We start from the raw sequence: 22,532 nt of genomic DNA, 5'->3' as shown, positions 1-22,532 counted from the left end.
TTACCCCCCTCTTCCAACGAAAATTTAGACTTTTGAAGTGATCACTATGTTAAGAGTGCATGATGATAACAATTTTGTAGTTAATATCATTATCATCTGAAGAAAAGGAAAATTAACTAATAAACATTTAATGCCTTAAAAATATTGTGCAATTCTGCTTATAGAAAAAATTTTCAATTGCAATATTTTGTATAATACCATTAAAAAGACAATAGTAAAGCTAATAACGGTTTTTTTATTAATATTTTATAGAATGATTACAGCGTATGATGTTGGCATCACAATTGTCAATATAGAGAACTTTTATGTGAAATTTGACACATAATAATTACGACATGATGATGTGTATATTATCCTAAGCCAAGGAATGTAAAAGAGTGAAGCTCATGATTACAAAAGTATACAATAAATAATTGATTTGATATTAGGAAGCTACAAATACAATATCGAATTAGAGCAAGAGAATCTTTCACCTCTTAAAATTTTTAATATGAGAGTAAATCAATAATATATTATCAAATATATATGGAAATAATATTTTGAAAAATTCCTTACACTGTAACATTTGTATTTTCTTGAAAGCTTGGACTTCTATCATACCTTTTCTTGAAAGTTGATGGTTATAACAAATCACTAATGGACTTTTCTTTTCAAGACTCTACTTTAGAGTCTAGACGTGGTTTTTTTTTTTTTTTTTTTTTTTTTTTTTTGGTTGATAAAAACAATTACACACATAAAAAAGCAATTGAAACTATAATTTGAAGTTGTAATTTTCAACTAAAAAATTATGTCTTCAAGTCATAGTTTTAGTTGCCTTTTCATGTACATGTATTAAATATGTGTGTAATGGAGTATAGGTAATATACACAATTTTTTTTCTCACACTAAACTTACTTTAAACTCTCAAGATTTTTATAATATATATGTATTTATATATTAGGGCTATTTCAATGATAAGATCTAATTTATCAAAAATTTAAGTAGGCAGAAGTTTAAATTAAACTCATAGAAATTTTAAATCTCAATAACAGATCCAAGTCTTACCAAGCAAAGAGGCCCGGAAATAACGAAAAGCTTTTACCCTTGAGAGTTGAGAGCACCTTGTAAATAGTAAATAAGCACTTATATAATAGAGTCTTTCGCTAGTGATCTCTCTTCTTGCAATTCTATTTATACACTTATAGATTTTGTGATCCTCTCTCTCTCTCTCTCTCTCTCAGACGAATAAACACTAAACATGTTATGGTACACCATCGAATAGTTGGACGACATTCTTAGCTTGTTTAGAGAGTCATACTTCGGTATAGCTTATTGTTTAAGAAATCGAAATTAATTATACTCACATTTTCATGGAACTTCAATCTACACTGTGAGTTCAAAACAAAGAGTGTCATGTATGTATTGCAGAAAAACCAAATCACTATCAAATAGTTGTAGAAACATTCTTAGCTTAGCTTCTACAATCTTATTGCAACAGCTTCTTGATTTAAAAAGCATAGTTAGAAAATTTATCACAGTTACACAGTCTTTCAACCTACACCGTGTCTGTGACTTTAAAAGAAAGAGCGTACGTGCATGAATGTATATTACACGTACGTAACACACTAACAACTTATTTCAAGGTGATGTCCCTAGCTAATCGAGTTTATGATTGGCTTTGTTTTATTTAGATTCTTTGAGTGAAGTGGTCTCAAGGAACCGAAATCAATCCTGCATGATTAAGGTAGGGATATATACCAAATTGGTTATTTTCTCTTGCATAACGCATTGGTCTTGGACAAAGAATAATTGGCTGGGACAAGTACATGAAACCTATTCTTCACAATTTTAATGTGACAACTATGAGTAGCTGCTTGCCACTTTTATATAGACTTACTTATTTTTCTTAATCACTCACAGTCGATCAAATCAAAGTTATGACAAAATTTGTGGTAAAAAAGTTGTGTTCATAAATTTTCTCGAACTCAATGGGTCCAGTCCTCAAATTTTCTCCATTAGCAAGCCTGATTTACGAAGTCTAGTCACTAAAGTATGGAACGCCTCTCTCAAGACAATTCACCAAACTTTTTTAGGCCCAAATCTTCCCCAAAAAAAAAATAAAAAAAAAAACCCAAAGTCTTTGTAATTAACCGGATCTAGTGGTACTCTAATTCCATTGGTTCATCCCTTATAAGGTAGAAAGAGGAAAGAAAGCCAAAGACAAAGAATTAACCAAACTAATGGTACTCTAACTCCATTGGTTCATCCCTTATAAGGTAAAAAGAGGAAAGAGATCTTTCCAATGTGGAACAAAAGAATTCAAGCCAAAAGTAAGGCAAGGCAAGGCAATCAAGCTAAAAAAGCTAAAACCAAAGGCAAAGAATTCTTGAGTACCTACACAGTTAATTAAAAATTTTCATGTTTCATTATAAAATAACTAATATTAATGGGCAAAAAATCAAACACATGACATACTGTGATTAGTGGAATATAAAATAGAATAAAAATAATAATAATAATAATAATATAGAGGATATATATTCCTTAAATATTAAAAATTTTACTATAAAAGGTTTACAAATTGGCATAAAAATTATTGTAATTGCTACCTCTACAGCATCTAATAAATAAATTTGTGAATTGCCTTCTTATAATTGGTAACACATTAATTTATAAGGTTTTTGTATTCAAACTTGTTGTATAAATATCATCCCTCTTAAGTTTTACGAAAATACAACAGGATACTGAATAAGATTACCAAGTTTATAGGTGTTTGGTTAAATAATAGTGTGGAGTTTGATATCACATGACCTTACTTTCCACAATTTAATAATTTATACGATTCTAAAGTTTCATCTAAAAGAGAGGAATTTTATCTCATGTCTTGGACTAAATATAAATGGTAAAAAAATAAACCCTGAAATTAATTAACTAACTTTTTATTTTATTTCAAGTCTCACATACTCTAATGGCCATGTGATTTGTTTTCTTCTCGTTAAACTTCTATTAAGCTCCTTAGATTTCTAAAACTGATTTCTTAGGGCCTACCCAACACAGATTTAGTTTTATCAAGAATTGAAACATACATAAGTTTAAATTAAACACACGAAAATGAAAATTTTCAATAATAGAAAATCTTACCAATCAAATAGGCCGGAAAACAAATGCCTTTGCCCTTTACCCTTGAGAGCACCTCTTAAATACACACTATTAGAATTTAGTCTCTCGATTGTGATAATAATGCCATACTCTCTTCTTGCAGTTCTATTTATAGTATGTGATCTCCCTCTTACAAGTTTACAAACATCTCACAAACTTTAATTTCACTTCTTTTTCTGCTTTAAATTTAAGATTTGATATTTTTATCTCTTCTCACAAACATAGTAGCTGTATTTTGTTCCATAAAGCAAAAACCAATAACTATAGCGAACATTCTTAACTTGTTTACTTAGCCTATATTGTCGCAGCTTCTTGTTTCAAAAAGCGACAATCAAATATAAAAAATTATCATAGTAGATAGCATAATAGCATATAATAATCATAATTTTTTGTAATATGTGGCCCCTCAATTCAGTCCCACGCGTAAAACGTCAACAACATATATCAAGACGAAGACATAATAAATGGAGTATATGATCGGCTCAGAACAAAGGGTACCAAAAAGGCGTGCATTAGCTAAAAAGTGTTTGAAAGGTAAATGCCAAAGAGAGACCTTATCTGAAAGAAAAGAATGGTATAATTATAATAGACATATCTAGATCTAGACTCTAGAGGGCAAAAAAGAAATCCTAAAAGGTTGGCCTAGTGGTTTTTAAGGTCTCGCACGATTTATGAAGTGCTGAGTTCAAAATTTTTAGCATCCTAAAGCTGCTCAATGATATGTATGTACACAGTTTTAGGGAGGGAAAAATAGAAATATTTAGAGATGAAGAAATAGAATTTTTGGTTACTCCTAATAAAGCACTTGATACGTAATGAGAACAAAAAATTAATAAAGGGATAAATTTTAGATTTGATTGAGAAAATCATGACTTTTGGAAACCTTTTGAATTTGACGAAGGAAATCTTGATCACTGGGAACCAATTATGATCCAATTTGATTAAACTTATATGATATATTTTATTGAAAATAACTTCATTTATTTAAATACAACAAAATAACATTAAAACCTAAAACAATTGAGCACATCTCATAAACTTATGGTGACAATAGTTGTGCTCCTAAAACTAGACATAGCAAAAAGGGTCAGAAAATTCTGACCCGACCCAAACCCCATTTTTTGACCCGAAACAAAATGGGTTGACCCATGACCTAGTCTGTGTTTTTTTCTCGGGTCAACCTAACCTGATCCAAACCTGAACCATTTTTAATTTTTTTTTTTTTTTTTGTAAAAAAAATAATAAAATTAAGACAATATTGATTTAATTGTTTGTCGTGAGCTTTAAGAAAACAATTAAGATATTTACGTAACTACATGCAAATTAATTGAAAGATGAATGATTAAGCATTTTGTAATAAGTAAAGATTTTTAGATATCAAATAGCAAAGTACATGCCAAGATAATCTGGTTACAATAGAGTGATAAACATAGATTTAAAATTGCAGAAATGTGTGAGAAACATTCACAAGTATGAAAATAGTGAAGTCAAAGTATCAAATTAGCATAAATTATGAATACTTAGACCTATTTTTTAACAATTTATGTCCAAAATAAACCGCTTTTCAAAATAAATTACGATATTTCTTAGAGTGTGTATTACTTAACAATGATATAATATTCATAAAAGAGACCATGTATAAATAAGTTAACAATCAAATTTTAATGTATATCTCAAATTAAAATAGAGTGCCAACCACAATTGATAGTAGATTATAAAATTAATTTTCAAGATTGTAAATTTCTTATATGTTTTTATTTTTTGTCAAATGAGTTATCTAATAAGTCATTTGTAATTTTGTTTTATATTTTGGGATGTTGATATTGTGTAAAACTAAAACTTGTGTATTTGTTTTACTTATCTTTGTGTTATTTTGTTTTAGATAGCAATATTAGGATTTGTATAATTTTAAAATTATTAAATAAGTATTAATAAGTTTAACTAAGTTCATTCTTGATATAAGTGGTGAATTCAAAGTAATGCATTTTACATCAAGTAATTTGTTGCATAACTTTTCAAATGGCAAATACATGTTGTTTTCTTTATATATATATATATATATATATATATATATATATATATATATATATAATTCATGTGAAAAATACAGGTCAACCCGACCCGACTGTGAGGAACCTAGTGGTTACTAATAGGGATAGATAGGAATTGTAGGGGAGTGTATGAAAATGGTAGGAAAATGGACTTGATTTAAGGTAGTCACCCTCCATGGAGAAGAGAGAGATTACAAGAGAGAGAGAGAGATGCACTAATGTACTAACAAATTGGTTTATTCTTCAATTCATATCTAATGTTGAATTACAATCATGTATTTATAGGAAACTAGCTCTAATATCATTGGCTCACATGGCTCAAGATAATTGGCTAGTTAATTCAACATGTGCTTTATGAATTAAGCCATGAGTTAAATGAGCTACATGTACTCAAATCCTAACTAACTCATCCTAATCTCAACTACCTAACTAAAGGGATTACAACATTTTCCTCCCCTTGAAAACACCTTGCCCACAAGGTGGTGTTATTGAGTGACACCTTCATTAGGGGAAACTGGCCACTAATCCAATACGCCAAAGCATCTTGACCGTCGAAAACATCAAATATTTCCAAGCATTTGACCACAGCCCAAAATAGAGTAGCATAATCTGAAAAACCAGTAGACTTAATACCAGCACTCATTGAAAATCCACATCGTTCTTTAGTGTTTTCCTCCGCGTCAAACAATGAGGTGTAGCAACGACCAATGTGAACAGTAGTGTTAACTTCTTTGCATTCCAATTGCAAAGCACTAGTAGATTCACAGTAATAATATTGCCACATTGACACTATAAAAGTTACATTGCGTTTTCACCTTTACTTTCCTTGTGTTGATAATATTGTGAATAATGTTGTTGCTAAAGACAATTCTTGATGCCCTTCCACGTGCTCTAGCCTAAGGAAACCAAGACTTCCATCATTAGTAAGATATATCTCATTATATGGAAAAGCAATGCTAGCATTGGAACCTTGGTACTTCCCACTATTGCCACCAAGAACGTGAATGTGACTTGGATGATCTTTCAAAACTACTTCTTCGATGGAACCCATCTGCATTAAGACAAGTTCATCCATGTGCTCAACTTCAAGACCAATAAATCGTGAACCAAGTGACACATCTTCATTGTCAAGGAAAATTTTTGTTGATTCAACAACCTAAAACTTGTCACTGTTCCTTCAAGAAGCTGTAACTCTTCTTTGGACATATTCTTAATATCCTGCACTCTTGAAAGTTCTTCCTTCATGGCCATGTTAGATTCTACCAATGCCTTCATCATCTTTGAAATATCCTTGACTTCTTCTAAGGCTTTGTTCAACTTTTGCTGTATTTCTTTCAAAAGTTTTCTTCGATCACAATTGCTCGTCTCAAGATCAGCGGCTCTGATACCACTTGTTACAAACCTAGTGGTTCCTAATGTGGATGGATAAGAATTGTAGGGGAGTGTATGAAAATGGTAGGAAAATGGACTTGATTCGAGGTAGTCACCCTCCATGGAAAAGAAAGAGATTACGAGAGAGAGAGGGAGAGAAAGAGATGCACTAATGCACTAACAAATTCATTTATTCTTCAATTCATATCTAATGTTGAATTACAATCATGTATTTATAGGAAACTAGCTCTAATATCATTGGCCCATATGGCTTGAGATAATCGGCTAGTTAATTCAACATGTGCTCTATGAATTAAGCCATGTGTTAAATGAGCTACATGTACTCAAATCCTAACTAACTCATTCTAATCTCAACTACCTAACTACCTAACTAAAGGGATTACAACAATTATTTCATATTTCTAATACCGACCCTCAACTTAATTGACCCGAACCCATTTTTAACTAGCTTAAAATAACCCCTTTTTTATCCGCAATCCGATTGACCCAACCTGAACCAAACCCGACCCGATCCGCCCGTTTTGCCATGTCTACCTAAAACTAGGAACTAGGAGTCTAGGACACCCACTAACACTAACAATTCAATCCAAATCCAACTCAAATACTAACAACCTCCTACCCACACTAATCTCTATCTTAACTAATACTTATAAACATGGTAATTGTAATTGAAGTCCCTACAAACATGAAGCATCTAATAAATAATCGTTAATATTATTTCCCTATCCTCAAGGGATTAATATGAAAATTATTGTTGCATAAAAGCTTATTCTTTCCAGGTTGCTTCTCACACACTACAGCATTTCTTAGGATTGCACAGATTTTGTAATCGTGCATCCGTCGATGTATGCCTTTTGGTTCAACAAAAATGTCTTCAACTTGATCAAAATGTTGCTACATGAAAACTAACACTCCTACAATAAGTCTAATGGACCCACAATTCCAAATACAGGTTGGTATCACTCAAAGAGTTATAGACACCACCTCATTAGCAAAAAAAAAAAAAGGTTTTTAAGACATATGTGAATTATGTTAGGAACATATGTTATCTAGAATTGGCTAATCTTTGACAAAATGCAGTTTACTTGTAATTGGGTAGATCTAGGATGTGTTTAATACTTCAAGGAACAAGAGTTCAAGTCCAAGTGTTAAAGCCATGCAAATCTGTCCAAGAAACAAGTAAAGAAGAGTTGGATTTTAAATCTCAACAGCTAGCTCAACAAATAGCATCTATCGAGGTTTAAAAGGCTTGTTTAGCCCGATGCTTGACAGCTGCTCGATAGATAACCTATCTATCGAGATCTATGAAAATTAGTTTTTTAGATCTGATTTCACACCAATCCATGTATATTCGTTTAGGCTTTCTTTTCTCACAACCTTGAACATATATAAGAATTATTTTAAAGGCCATCACAGCTAATAAAAGTGGATGCAACTTAATGCAAAAGTTTTACACAAGCATATTGTGACCGGAGACATATGCCCTAGTTCATCTTTCTGTTGGAAAAGCTACTGCGTTTGTATGCTGTAGGGTTTTGTAACCAAGGAGTTTCGTGATCTTCATCGTGTTGATGAACTAATGAACTTTGCAGCCAACATCCTTCTTAAGTTGGTGGTTAGTCATATACTTGGATCCGTGCATCGATTGGTTAGTCACGTACTGGGAGCCGTTCATTGAAAATGAGAGATTGCCACTATAAAACAAGTCCAATTGAGTATTGGGGTAAGGGTTCAACTTTAGGTTGGTATAGGGTACTGAGATTCCTTTACTTGTAACCGCTTGTTGTGATAATAATGGATTCTCGAGAGTGGTGACCTTAAAATCATCTGGTTGGGTTTTGCCTTAGAGTTTTTCCCTATTTGTAAACAAATCACCGTGTCAACTTTATTTTTCATTGCATATTAACTTAGTTGGTGATTTATTTGTGCTACCACACATATTGCATGTTAATTGAATTAATTAATTAACTTGACTAATTAATTGGTTAATTTATCACGAGGAGTCAATAAATTCTTAGCCTATCAAGTGGTATCAGAGCAAGCACACTCTGATTAGGGTTAATCTTTACTGTGTGATTTATTGACCCCTGTTGTCATGGATAGAGGACAATCATTGATTATACCTTCTTTATTTGATGGCACTAACTACGCATACTAAAAAATACGCATGAGAGCTTTTTTGTAGCCATAAGATGAAAAAGTGTGGCAAGCTGTGGAGATAGGCCGGACCAAGCCAAAGGAAGCGTCGGCCGATTGGGATGATTCTAAGATCAAAGCAACTAATGTCAACAGCAGGGCATTGAATGCTTTATTTAGTGCGGTCACAAATGTCAAGTTCAAGAAGATATACTCTACCAAAACTGCGAAGGAAGCATGGACCATCTTCTAGACAATTTATGAAGGAACCAAGGCTGTTAAGGATTCGAAATTTCAGAGGCTTACTACAAGCTTTGAAGAGATCAAGATGGAGGAGGATGAGTCATTTGATGAGTTTTACGTCGAGCTCAAGGACATAGTGAACTCAGTCTTTAATCTTGGGAAAACCATTCTTGAACCCAAGATTATTAGAATGGTGCTTAGATCTCTACCCGAGAGATTTCATGCCAAAATCACCACAATTAAAGAATTAAAGGATATTAACAAAATTCTTTTGACAGAACTAGTCGGCAATCTACAGACCTATGAGTTGGGTTTGACAAGAATTGGGAAATCGAGTAAAGGAAACAGCATGGCACTGAAGGCCAAGAGCAATGACACAGATGAGTCTTCAAAAGATAAAGATTCTAAAATGAAATTCTACATTACAAGGCAAATCAAAAAGTTTATAAAGAATGTCAATGCTAAAGGATTAGACAAAGATCACAAACAATCCAGTTCTTCTCAGTTCAAGAGCCAAGATAAAGGGAAGAAGGATGCTAGGGATGGCAGTTAATACACTATTCCCTCAAGACCAAAGTACTTTGGGTGTCAAGACTTCAGACATATGAAACAAGAGTGCCTAACTTATCTTAAAACCATTAGGAAAAGCAAGGCCCTTGTTGCTACTTTGAGTAACACTGAACCTAAGAATGATTCAAACAATCAGGATGATGGAATCCTGAATGCCTTCACTGCCATTGTAAATCATACTGAGGGGATCGTTGAAGAAATGGATGAAGAAGAGGACTTGGTGGAGTCTAAGTTTGAAAAGATGGATGAGCAAGATGACATCCACATAGCCTGTGCAAAATTATACAAAGTCTAAGAAAAGCATGAGAAGTTGTATAGGTTGGCCACCAAGAAGCTTAGTGATGTGGAGCTTGAACGAGAAGAAGTCACCATGAAATTTGATGAAACCAATCAAACTATTGGAGTACTACGGTTTGAGAACAATTTCTTGACTGAGAAGACCAAAAAGCTTGAGCAGAGCTATTCCAAGTCAAAGCTCAGTTAGAGAGGGCTTCAAGCTTAACAAGATGCTTAGCCTTCAGAAATCTGTTTCTGATCGAACCAGTTTAGGGTATAATTTCTCTTCTCCTAGTATTGCTTTTACTAGTACTATTGTTTTTGTTTCACTTTCTAATAATGTTGAATCTGAGAACAATGATGTTAAAACTACTCTAGCTAATAAAAACATAGACAAGGGTAAATTTATCTTAGGAGCACCCCCTAAGCTTGATAAGAAAGAGACTAAAAACCCTAGGGCTAAGAAGTGCAATACTCAAAAGTCTAAATAGAAGAAGCAATATCTCTATCATCACTGTGGAGCAACTGGACATACTCGATCAAATTGCTATAAGTGGTAAGCCACTCAACAGAGCAACAGTATGATCTCATCAAGAAACCAAAATTAGTTTGCATCCTGTTTTGCACCTCTTGGAGATCTACTGAAAGCCCTCATGTTCCTTTCGAACTTGAACAGTTTCAATTATTCCCCCTCACCAATGGATCAAGGGTTTGCTAAACGGAAAAGTTCTTCTAAGGTGTGGAAGGAAAAAGGCTCGAAGTGATTTTGTCACTTTTCTCTCTCTCCCTCTTTTTTTTTTCTTTTTTTTGCTTGCATTACTTATGTGTCTTGCTTTCTAGTTTTAAGTCAATCTAGTTTTATGCTTTGCTTTGTTTAACATGTTTTGTTTATTTGTTTTCAGTTTTGCTTTTTTTTTTTTTTTAATAAAAATTTGAAAAATCAGAAAAATACAAAAATAGTGTGTATTTTGAGTTCATTGGTACTTGTGTACCTTTGATGGCCATTAAAACAAAGTTTTCTAAATTTTGTATCTTTTATAACTTAGATGTGCACCTCTATGCACAACTAAGCAAGTGAGCTTTATGCCTCGTGTTTGTGATGAGTAAGATTAAGTAATCTCTTGTACTTAATACTCGTATCACTTTTTTTTGATGGAAAGAACTAGAAAATCCAAAGAGAAAGGCATAAATAACCATCTCACCACTGTTGCTCACCAATCATGAAATGACAATTGTATGCTTCAATATAGCAAAAGTGCAATGTCAGAAGCTTAACATAATTGGGTGTTTCTTTTCTCTCTTTTATATGCCCATGCATGATATGCTTAACAAAAGAAAATATGCAAAGAAAAATAAAAGCAAAAAAAATCAAAATACTTTATATATGATTGCAAGTCTGTCTTCTAAGAGATGTGGGAGTTATAAGATATACCTCGAAGGTGATAGTCTCCATAAAGCAGTTATAATTGTGTGTGAGTTAAAGTGATTTTCTCATATCTCAAATTGTCATAACATGTAAACACTAATGCAATCTTGCGATCTTTTTCACATAAAACATGCAATATTATTTGCTATTCTTGATACATGTGCAGGTATAATGTGATTGGCCATCACAAGGAATACATGCGTTAATATATGCTCATTAAACTGTCTTGACTTGTATCTAAAATATAAAATTGGTTAGACTGTGTGTGTGTGTTTTGGATCTAAATGCTTGATATTTTCTTGTTGAGAAATGTTTTTAAGAGCTTAAAATGTTGTTTGGATCTTTGGTTGAGTAGCATGCTTGATTGCATTCATATCTGTGTTTTTCTCTTCTTTGAAAAACTATTTTTGAGCAATCTCGATAGCTTATTGATACCTCTTGACAACTAGGCTATCTATCGAGCCTCTTGACCTTCCTTTCTCAATAGCTGTTATCACAATTTTTATCCATAAAAGTTTTTGAAAATTTGTCTCAATAGCTTCTCGATCCATCGAGGAAGTTTCTGTGTGCTCAATAAATGCTCGATAGCTTCTTGATCCATCGAAATCACTTTGTTGTGGACACCTCTCGATAGCTCCTCGATAGCTCTATCTAGCAAGATTTAAATCTTGACACCTCTCGATCCATCGAGAATCATGATTTCCTATATATAGCGTCAGCACAAATTTTCTGTCATTTTTCTCCGATCTCTCTCGATACTTTCTGACTCCTCACCTCCCCAAATACCCCTCTCTCACTCAAAACCTCTTCCCCACTCAATCTTTGGCCTTAAGGGTGATTTCTTCCTCTGGTATGTTCTTCTTGCTCACATTTAATCATTCATGTCATCCTTTTGACCTAACTTTTGGGGTTTTTGATAAATTTTGGGATTTTTCAAAATTGATGAGGTTTTTGCAAAATTTTTGAGTTAGGTTTTATTTAAATGATCTTAAATATTCATGCATTGCATCACATTTGCATTTTAGGTTTTGTTTAAATGATCTTAAATATTCATGCATTGCATCACATTTGCATTTTAACAATGTTTTATGCATTATAGATGTGTGCTCTATATGTTGAAATCATGTGTGCTAGTAGGATTGGATTGGGCTGAGCCCATAATGTTTTTACTTTTGTATGTCACATGTTTATGCATTTTTCATGCATATGTACTTTTTTTTTTTTTTCATCTTTATCTTATTAATATTGATCTGTGTTAGTACTTTTTTGTTTGTCCCTCTCTTTCTCTCTTTCTTTCTTTCAGTTAGTTGCTCTATGGCACCTAAACGTAAGTCTACTCCGTCCTGGAACCCTCTTCGTTCTGGGGCAGCCTCTTCCTCTGCTGATTTTGCCCTTTCTCACGTTCGGTTTCGTGATGAGAAGGCCAGTACAGACTTCTTAGAGAACTTTTCATGAGAAGCATTCATTTGGAATGCCAAGTCATTCTATTGAACTTTTCCGATACTGACCTTCCCACTGTCATCTACAGTAGGGGTTGGGAGTCACTTTGTGGCATCTTGGTCACTTGTCCATCCAGGATCATATAGGAATTTTACTCCAACATGCACGGATTTGATTATTCTGTACCTCATTTCTTCACTCGCATTCGGGGTACGTATATTGTAGTCACTTCGAATCTTATATCCGAGGTGCTACACGTACCGAGGGTAGCGCATCCTAACTACCTCGGTTGTGATCGTCTTAAGACTGTGTCCAAAGACGAACTCTCGTCTCTCTTCTGTGAGACACCTTCATCTTGGGGTGACTGTCAAAACACCCCTTGCTCAGGCTTTGCAAAAGGTCCAAGGTTCCTTAACATGGTGATGACATTTGTTCTTCATCCCTTGTTCACTAAGCCTCATGCTCGATTGACTTTCCCTCTCACTTCATACTCTCCCTTATAGATGTCTATAAGGATATGGTGACCCATGATAAGCTCATTTTTCCTTCAGCTATCACGCGGATTTTCTGCCATGCGTCTGTTTCCTATCCTGAGTCTACACACTTCTCCGTCATATGTACCATAGATGCAACGACCATTTGATGGAGTAAGGCCTTGTTTCAACCAGACCAAGACGGTGACTCCTCCAACTTCTTCCGTTCCATCCACATCCGTTCCTTCTTCTTCTGTGGGTGGTGTGACCCTCGAGGCGGTCATGGCACAACTTCAACGCATGGATGCTCGCCTTGACACACTTAGTGGTGAGTTGTGTTAGGTGAACACTTGTGTCAGTCATATTGCACAATGACAAGCTTGCCTTGGTGGCTTCGTGGAGTCTCCCTTTCCTTCTCTAGAGGCATCTGAGGATGAGGACGATAATGGTGACTCCGACATTGATGATGATGATGATGAGAATGAGAATGCTAGCTCTTTCGATGACAACGAGATGATTGATTGAGTTACTTGCCCTTTGTCATTCATTACAAAAAGGGGGAAGTAATTTTGGGTATGAGAGTAGTCATATTCTTAGGGGGGGAGTCAGTATAGGAGATTTTTTTGTTAGGGGAGTGTTTTTGTTTATGAGGGATGTAGTGAGGACTTATGTATTTTCTTTTCTTCTTTCAGATATATTTTTCTTACATCGTGATAGCAAACCTTGTACTCATTATTGATATATATATATATATATATATTAAGGTTGTTATTACAATTTTTTCTTCACCTATCTCTTCATGTGTTGTTTCTTTTCTCTCTTTATGCACATACTTCTTATTAATTGTATGAAATCTTCTATATTTCTATTTCACACTAAGATGTCGTGATGAGTTTTGTTTAAAGTGTTTCAAAAATATAGGTTGTCAAAGTCTTTCTTGCTATAAACTCTCTTCTTACAAAGTTTTTCAAGAGTTTTTGTTATGATAGATTTTATTGTATTCTACAAGTGAGTATAAGTTGAGTGATTTATGACTTCTCTCATATATTCATTTGTTTGCTGTGGTTTTGCCAAAGGGGGAGATTGTTAGGACATGTGAATCATGTTAAGAACATATGTCATCTAGAATTGGCTAATCCTTGGAAAAAACGCAATTTACTTATAATTGGGTAGATCGAGGATATGTTTAATACTTCAAAGAACAAGAATTCAAGTCCAAGTGTTAAACCCATGCAAATCTATCCAATAAACAAGTGAAGAAGTCCGAGATTTTAAATCTCGACAGCTAGCTTGACAGATAGCATCTATTGAGATTTAAAAGGATTGTTTAGCCCGATGCTTGATAGCTGCTCAATAGATAACCTATCTATCGAGATCTACAAAAATCAGTTTTCAGATTTGATTTCGCACCAATCCGTGTATATTTGTTTTAGGCTTTCTTTTCTCACAACCCTAAACATATATAAAGATTATTTTAAGGGCTGTCACAGCTGATGAAAGTGGATGCAACTTAATGCAAAAGTATTTCACAAGCATATTGTGATCGGAGACATATGCCCTAGTTCATTTTTCTCTTAGAGAAGCTACTGTGTTTGTACGCCGTAGGATTTTGTAACCAAGGAGTTTCGTGATCTTCATCGTATTGATGAATTGAAAAACTTTGCAGCCAGCATCCTTCTCAAGTTGGTGGTTAGTCATGTACTTAGATTCGTGCATCGATTGGTTAGTCACGGATTGAAAGCTGTGTATTGAAAATGAGAGATTTTCACTACAGAACAAGTCCAATTGGATATTGGGGTAAAGGTTCAACTATAGGTTGGTATAAGATACTGGGATTCTTTACTTGTAACCACTTGTTGTAATAATAGTGGATCCTCGGGAGTGGTGACCTTAAAATCAACCGATGGGATTTTGCCTTGGAGATTTTTCCCATTCGTTAACAAATCATCATGTCAACTTTATTTTCCATTGTATATTAACTTAGTTGGTGATTTGTTTGTGCTATCACGTGTATTGCATGTTAATTGAATTAATTAATTAACTTGGCTAATTAATTGGTTAATTTATCACAAGGGGCTAATGCATTCTTGACCTATCAAAAGGAAGCTAATTTCGCCTTTTATTTTTATTGTATTTTTAATGGTTTATGTGTTCATTTGCCTTCATTGCTTAAAGCTATCACAATTAAATGAAACCAATGCTACATAAGGTATAAACATTTACCGAATTGGTTATTTTCCCTAGAATAATACATCACACTTGGACAAGAATAATCAAGGATCCCTGTGGGGTTCAACTACTGAACAAAGGAAGTTGCATCTAGTTAGCTGGTAGAGATGCACAAAACCGAAATCAAATGGGATCTAGGAAGTTTGCTAGGCCTAGGTGTATTTCTCTATTAGCAAAGAGTAATGCTAGGACCACAACTTGCTCATGTGGCAAGTTGTAAGTATTAGGGGAGAACTCCACCACTCATGACTTCTCACGTGAGCAAGTTATGGTCCTAGCATTTTCCATTAGCAAACCTAATTTATGATCTCCATTGTGGAAGGAACTATAGTTGGGCCTAAATCCTCCTAACAAAAGTACCACACACCTCTTTCAATACTTTTCTCCAAACAAATAAGGAGCAAAACCTAAGTGTTGTAATTGGATCCATCGAAGGGACTGCTAGCCTTCTTTAAATGATGTCCATGGATCATCGGTTATAAGTTCGATCACAGTATTGGCTCTCTCTTGTTGTAAGTGTAAAGTCTATATTTTTAGGTTGGCAATTATGAATAAATTGTAACCTTTAGAACTTAGTTTTTGTCTAGTGTTTAGTTTAAAAATATTTAGAAACAAGACAAATGAAGTTCTACACAATTGAAGACTTAAGAAAGCAAGAAATGATAAGTATAGAAGAGTCTTACTTATCTCGACTTATCAAGATTCATGCTAATAGGACCATTAGGATAAGGCCATATGGACCAATAAAATAATTTTATGATTCTATAAATACACAAGAATGTGTTCTTGGTGGCAATAGTGGAAAGTGCCAAGGTTCCAATGCTAGCATTGCTTTTCCATATAATGGAATGTATCTTGCTAATGAAGGAAGACTTGGTTTCCTTAGGTTGGAACACAGGGAAGGGCATCAAGATTTGTCTTTAGAAACAACATTATTCACAATATTATCAGCACAAGGAAAGCAAAAGTGGCAATGCAATGAAAATTTTATAGGGTCAACGCGACAATATTATTACCGTGAATCTACATGTGCTTTGCAATGGAATGCAAAGAAGTTAACACTATTGTTCACATTGGCTATTGCTACAACTCATTGTTTGATGCAGAGGACAACACTGAAACAAGACGTGGATTTTCAATGAGTGCTGGTATTAAGTCTGCTGGCTTATCGAATTATGCTACTCTATTTTGGGCGTTGGTTAAATGCTTGGAAATATTTGATGTGTTCTACAGTCAAGTTGCTTTGGCATATTGGTTTAGTGGCCGGTTCCCTCTCATGAAGGTGTTTTGAAGATGTGGAAAATGTTAGGAATGCTATAAGCATATAGATAATAATTGTTCTATTGGGATTTAGTTAGTTAGTTAGTTAAAATTCCAAGCATCTTAATCATATTTAACACGTTAGAATTATTAATGCACATGGAGAATAATAGGATCATTAGGATAAGACCATATGGGCCAATAGAATAATTTTATGATTCTATAAATACCTACTCGTAATCACATTTCCAGTATTGAAAAATAAACCAATTGCTTAGTACATTAGTGCATCTCTCTCTTAATCTTTTCTTTTTCTATGGAGGGTGGCTAATGCAAATTAAGTCAATTGCCCTACAATTCTTACCCATCTCCATTAAGAACCACCAGGTTCCTAGCACATGCAAATCTGAACTCTCACTTTCTTTCTTAGCCATTGGATCTAGGGTTTTGATAGATCTTAAGTATAGGTAAATACAAACCCTAAAGCACGTTTTACACATTCAAGAAGGCAATGTTTTGTAGTTTTTCCAAACCCTTTTGAAGCTACAACTAGAGACCTTATGCAAAAAACAAATCTAGCTATAGAGTAAAGTTGTTGCGTCAAATCAACCACAATTGATGATCTAAACATTTGAGTGAAATTTTGAAAGTCACAAACTAGAGTGTTTGTGTGCAACAGTTTTACAGTAAAAGAGGCTATGGATTTGGAAGTGTATGTGGTCACGTAAGTAAGTATTACATGAAATAGTAGTAGATTTAGGGTTAAGTCTATTATATAGATTTTCATCATATTAGTGAAACGTTGTCCTGAGGATTTTTTAGGTTAAAATCTTAGGTTTTTTACTTTGAAACCTTAGTTTCAAAAGTTTTCTAAGGTCATCATTCTTGGTGTTCATGAAATTTGTGCTTGTGCAATGTTTGTTTAAATCAGATCTAATTGCATAATTAATCACCTTAATTAATTGGCTAGAGATTTGATTGAATCTGACTCAAATGTGGTCTAAAATCCTAACAATAAGTTACATTTAGGATAAACAAGCATGTGTGTCCTATGCCTATGAGGCCCACATATTCATGAACATGTATATAAGATAATTTTTTACATAATTAGGGTCATCCTATAACTCCATCAGAACTAGGTGGTTCGAATTAAGTCCGATTAGTTTTGCTGGGTTATAGAGTGAATGGAAAGTTTTGTTTCCAAAGGGTTATACCCAATCTACTGACAAGATATTGTTTGGTAATTAAATGTGGCTCATAATTTTGGCGAATTGGATGGATGTAGGGGCAAAAGGGGTATGGGTGGAAAGTCTCTCTATGCAAAACCAGCCATAGTCTTTGATACCAGCCATAGACTCTATTTATAAGCAAGGTTGCACCCCTTGGAAATGGACACAGCTGCATGAACATGTGTATCTACCCAAGAGTTACAACCTTATCAAATACTAGGTTATTCTCTACTGAATCAATCTTGCATCTATGAAGTAACACCATTTACCATGTGGGTTATTGTCTGTGTGATGGTATACTATATTTTGGTGTGATCATCTATCACAACCACTGATTTGATAGTTTTTGCATTTTTCCCTTATAATTTTTGTGAGAACATGAGGAATTTAAAAAGATAACTGGCCACTAGTACTTGATGTAATTTCATGTCCGTAATTCACTCACGAGCTCCCCGTTGCTCTTGTGGTGTTTTGGAAATAAAAGCTTAAAGTTGTCATGTCCATTTTCCCTGTTACATTGTTACTATAATTTATAATTTTTTTTAAAAAAAATGGACTTTTGTAGAATAACAAAGCTATCAAAACAATGCTCTCTGGACAACATCTACAAACTCTCTCTTTAAGCTATTGGATTAAAAAGGATTGGGATGCAAGCCAATCAGAAATCAAACAATACATTGGCTATTTTAATTTCTTCCTTGTTCAATCAGATTGTATTTGCAAGAATAGGAAGCAACAACCATATTGTAAATTTTGTTAGATACTGCATAATATTATATATGAAAAATATTAGTGTAAGGCTGTTGTGCTTAGCAGGAATTACTCTAAAAATGTGTATTACCCGCACAAGAAACAATGATATTATTAATAGCATTCGGTGGTAAACTGAAATAACAGAAAATAGAACATCATTATTATTGGCTTACAAACTTTTCTAGAATGCTGAAACAACGTTTCAAACAACCAGTGCCAAAATAAAGAAGAGAAGACCCTATTAGCAACGAGAGAGTATCACAAGCTCAGACACAATTGACTGACTCTATTTGATGAGGTACATAAGGTCTAATGGTACTCCAGAAAGTGAATCCCAAGACTATAAGACCAACAACAGTTACAGTGCCTCTCCAAAGATTTGAGAAATAGGTACTTCTCAAGTATCCCATATTATGGTTGCAACATTGAGCATAATGATCCTTAAGTTCTTCAGCGAGATCAGTGTAGCATGAATTTTCTTCCACAATTTCAAGGCCAAGTTTGTTTACCATGATAGCAACTGCTTTATTGCTGCCTATCTCATTAACTATAATATTTTTTTCAACGAGCAAATGCACATCTTCTCTAGTACTGTCGATAAGATAATCCAATAGCACCATATAATTGCATACGTAAGCTTCCATTGGATAATGGCATTGCTCCAATGCCATGATGTTTCGGAGAAGGCTTTCAGTTCCGTCATTTATCTTGAACCTTGGGATCTTCCACAACGGTTGCATACGTTCCAAGCAGCCAAAGCGTTTCAAGCACGGTAAGCAATTTAAGAGCCATGAGCAAGTGAAGCATGGACATATTTCTGTGGCAGGTGATTTCAAAAATTCTATGTCAAGTGCGTCCCCCTCTTTATCCATTTTGAATATCACTTCTGCCTCAGACAATTTTTTTGCAGTACATAGATCACTTATACCACCTCCAAAAGTATTGTGTTTGATCGGACAGTAGGAATATCTGATCAAATCAGTGAAATGTTTTACTTCCTTCTTCTCTATTTTCTTGATATGGGAAGAAAAATAGTTGCAAGCCAAGTCAAAAAAAGAGGAATTTTCACACTGTCCTTTGATAAAAATTTCATATAGCCCCTCGAGAATAAAGAATGGAAGCTGATTTTCAAGTAATATCAAATCTTCTTGTATATGGACGTGCAACATTGGATTACTTGCTATATAGTCGTTTTCATAAGTCCTCAAGAAAAGCTCAATAATAAAGGTGGAATCCAATAGAACCATTTTCACGAAATCTTCGCTGCTGATATCAAAGATTTCTGAGTAACAATGGCGAATCTTTACTTCGTTTTCTTCAATGATGCTTGCGATTTCCTTTTGGCTTTTCCTAATCCGATAACAAAATTCCTTAAAGTATCTCACTTTCAACATTTCCATTTCCCTCAGTTCAGGATCACCGAGATGAAAAGGACCGATTGAGATTAGCTTTGGAGTATAGCCTTTTTTATTTATCTTGCGAAGTCTCTTAGGAGCCCTGTAGATGCAACACTCAGGCCACTTGGCTGGCTCCATGACTAGTGGAACGTCAATGTTCAGCTCGTCGCACATAAGATCTTGTTTCGTGATTGGAATGTCAATGATATGATCTTTGCACATACCATAGTTTTTGAGCGAACAGGAGCCAATAGAAGTCATCATCTTCATTAATCATCAAGTTCCTTTTTGCTAATGACAAAAAAAATAATCACAAGCACTATAATAGGGTAATATTTTCTTTTTCTTTTTTTATAACTCAACATTTATAATTAAGAATGAGAAATTTGAACCATAATTCTACTTATAAGACAATCAAATAATACCACACCACAATAATTGAAGTCTTTCACAATAACTTCAATTATCATACCATCTTTTACTCTTTTTTTTTTTTTTTTTTTTTGGGATGGGGGGGGGGGGGGGGGGGAATTTTTAAAAGCCACTAGAGCAAGCCTCACTCAAAATAAGATATTTAATTGTACAGGTTTTGGACAATGGGTGAGGCAACTGCCCTCTGCACAATATAGTACAAAATAAGTGATTGACATATTACCATTATATTACCATTTTAAGAAACGTGTCACACTCAAGGGACCCAAATTAACCCTTTGATAATAGTAACAAACTTTGGTGAAAGAAAAATAAAATATTCAACCTTTTGATAGGACTCATAAATTAAGGAATGATTTTAGTTTTTATTTTTGGCATTCCAATTGTCAATAGAGTTTTTCTATGTGAAATTTGGCACATAATAATTATATTATGATAATATGTACATTATCTTGAGCCAAGGAATTTAAAAGAGTCAAGCTCATTACAAAAATCTTCAATAATTTACTATATCAAATTAGAGCAATAGAATCATTCACCTCTTAAAATTTTAATTTAAGACTAAAATGATAATATAGTATCAAATATTTGAAGCAATATTTAAAAAAATTCCTGACATAATATGGAATATTTGTACTTTCTTGAAAGCTTGGACTATTAATAATTATATCTTTCCTTGGACTTTTATATATATGTGTGTGTGTGTGCGCGCGCACATTTAATTAATAACTATTAATAAATAAATCAAATTGAAGAATTTGTAAAAGATACATTCATAACTTATCTAATTAGATTGGAATTTTTTTAGAAGATAAAATCTAATTTATTCCAAATTTTTTTTGTATTATATTGATCTATCAAAAAATTATGATGGACTTTAAATAATTAAAACACATATAAGATAAGTCCAAGTTATACTTAATGCAACTTGAGAAAAGTTGCACATTTTATGAACTGTTAACTGTCATTAGATCTACATGTGAAGAAATTATAAGGTCCATATAATGGACAAGTGACATGGTCCACCATTTCACTAAAAGACTCACACCTGTTTAAAATTGTTGAGCTAAAATATTTTTTTAAACATAAACTGATTACTGACTCAGCAATTTTAAATAAGTGAAAGTCTTTTAGTGAAATGGTGGACAAGTGATATGGTTCATCAGAGGACTGTATAATTTCTCCTAACGGTGAGAAAAACATGATTTAATCATGTCATTAATGTGGATTAATAACATGGATAAATAGTTTAGCCCTATTTGAAACTCTAAACACCAAATTGAAAAAATATATTAAATGATTGGAAAATTTTAGATTTTAAAAAACTTATGTTTCAATATTATTAGATGAGGTCAACCAAATTTCAACAATTTTCATTTTATATATTATTATATAGATAGAAATATATAATATCAAATTTATAAATATCTTAACAAAACATAATCAGACCAAAATATTAATACAAACATATCCTAAACAACTGAACCAGACAAGTTTATCCCAAATTTTGAGGCAATATATAGACAAAGGGTACAAAATTGATAGCTGTACGTGCTATGCACAACCAAAAACCATACCCCCACAAGCAGTGGTGGAAATGGAAATTTTGATTTAACCTATATTATTTGTCATGTAAAACAAAAATATTCTTCTAAAAAAATAAAACAAAAAAATTTACATTTAGTCTTTATATAGCTCGAAATAATTTCTTTCTTCATCCAGTCTGTTTATAAATTATATTCTTCTCCAAAAAAGTTTATAAATTATAAAATATCTTTTAAATCATAGTATGCACAACTAATATTTTTCAAACATCTAAAATCATTTTTTTTTGGTTAAAATAATATAGAGATCACACAATCAGAGTACACAAATTAATAGTTTTAAAAGTTTTATGAAATATATAAAATGTAATCAATTTGATATAATTTAGATTATAAACATCAATGTAACATGACTAAACACATACAAGCAATAAAAAAACAACAACAAAAAAAGTTTATTTTCCATTGACGGCGATACAATAAAAATTTATAACTACTAACCAAAAAAAAAAGGGGGATTTTATTTTCATCTAAATATAAAGT

At 33.3% G+C, this 22,532-nt stretch overlaps 1 protein-coding gene across 1 annotated transcript; it reads right to left on the bottom strand.

The window, feature by feature from the left end:
- Positions 1 to 18,882: 18,882 nt before the first annotated feature.
- LOC115985048 (UPF0481 protein At3g47200-like) lies at positions 18,883 to 20,274 on the bottom strand. Its single transcript, XM_031108022.1, has one exon. The coding sequence runs from the start codon at positions 20,272 to 20,274 to the stop codon at positions 18,883 to 18,885; it is 1,392 nt and encodes a 463-aa protein (XP_030963882.1).
- Positions 20,275 to 22,532: the final 2,258 nt, after the last annotated feature.

This window comes from Quercus lobata, chromosome 4, assembly GCF_001633185.2.
Source record: "Quercus lobata isolate SW786 chromosome 4, ValleyOak3.0 Primary Assembly, whole genome shotgun sequence".
NCBI classification, from domain to species: Eukaryota; Viridiplantae; Streptophyta; class Magnoliopsida; order Fagales; family Fagaceae; genus Quercus; species Quercus lobata.
Note: the sequence above shows the minus strand (reverse complement) of the source record. Positions and strands in the feature narration are given on the sequence as shown.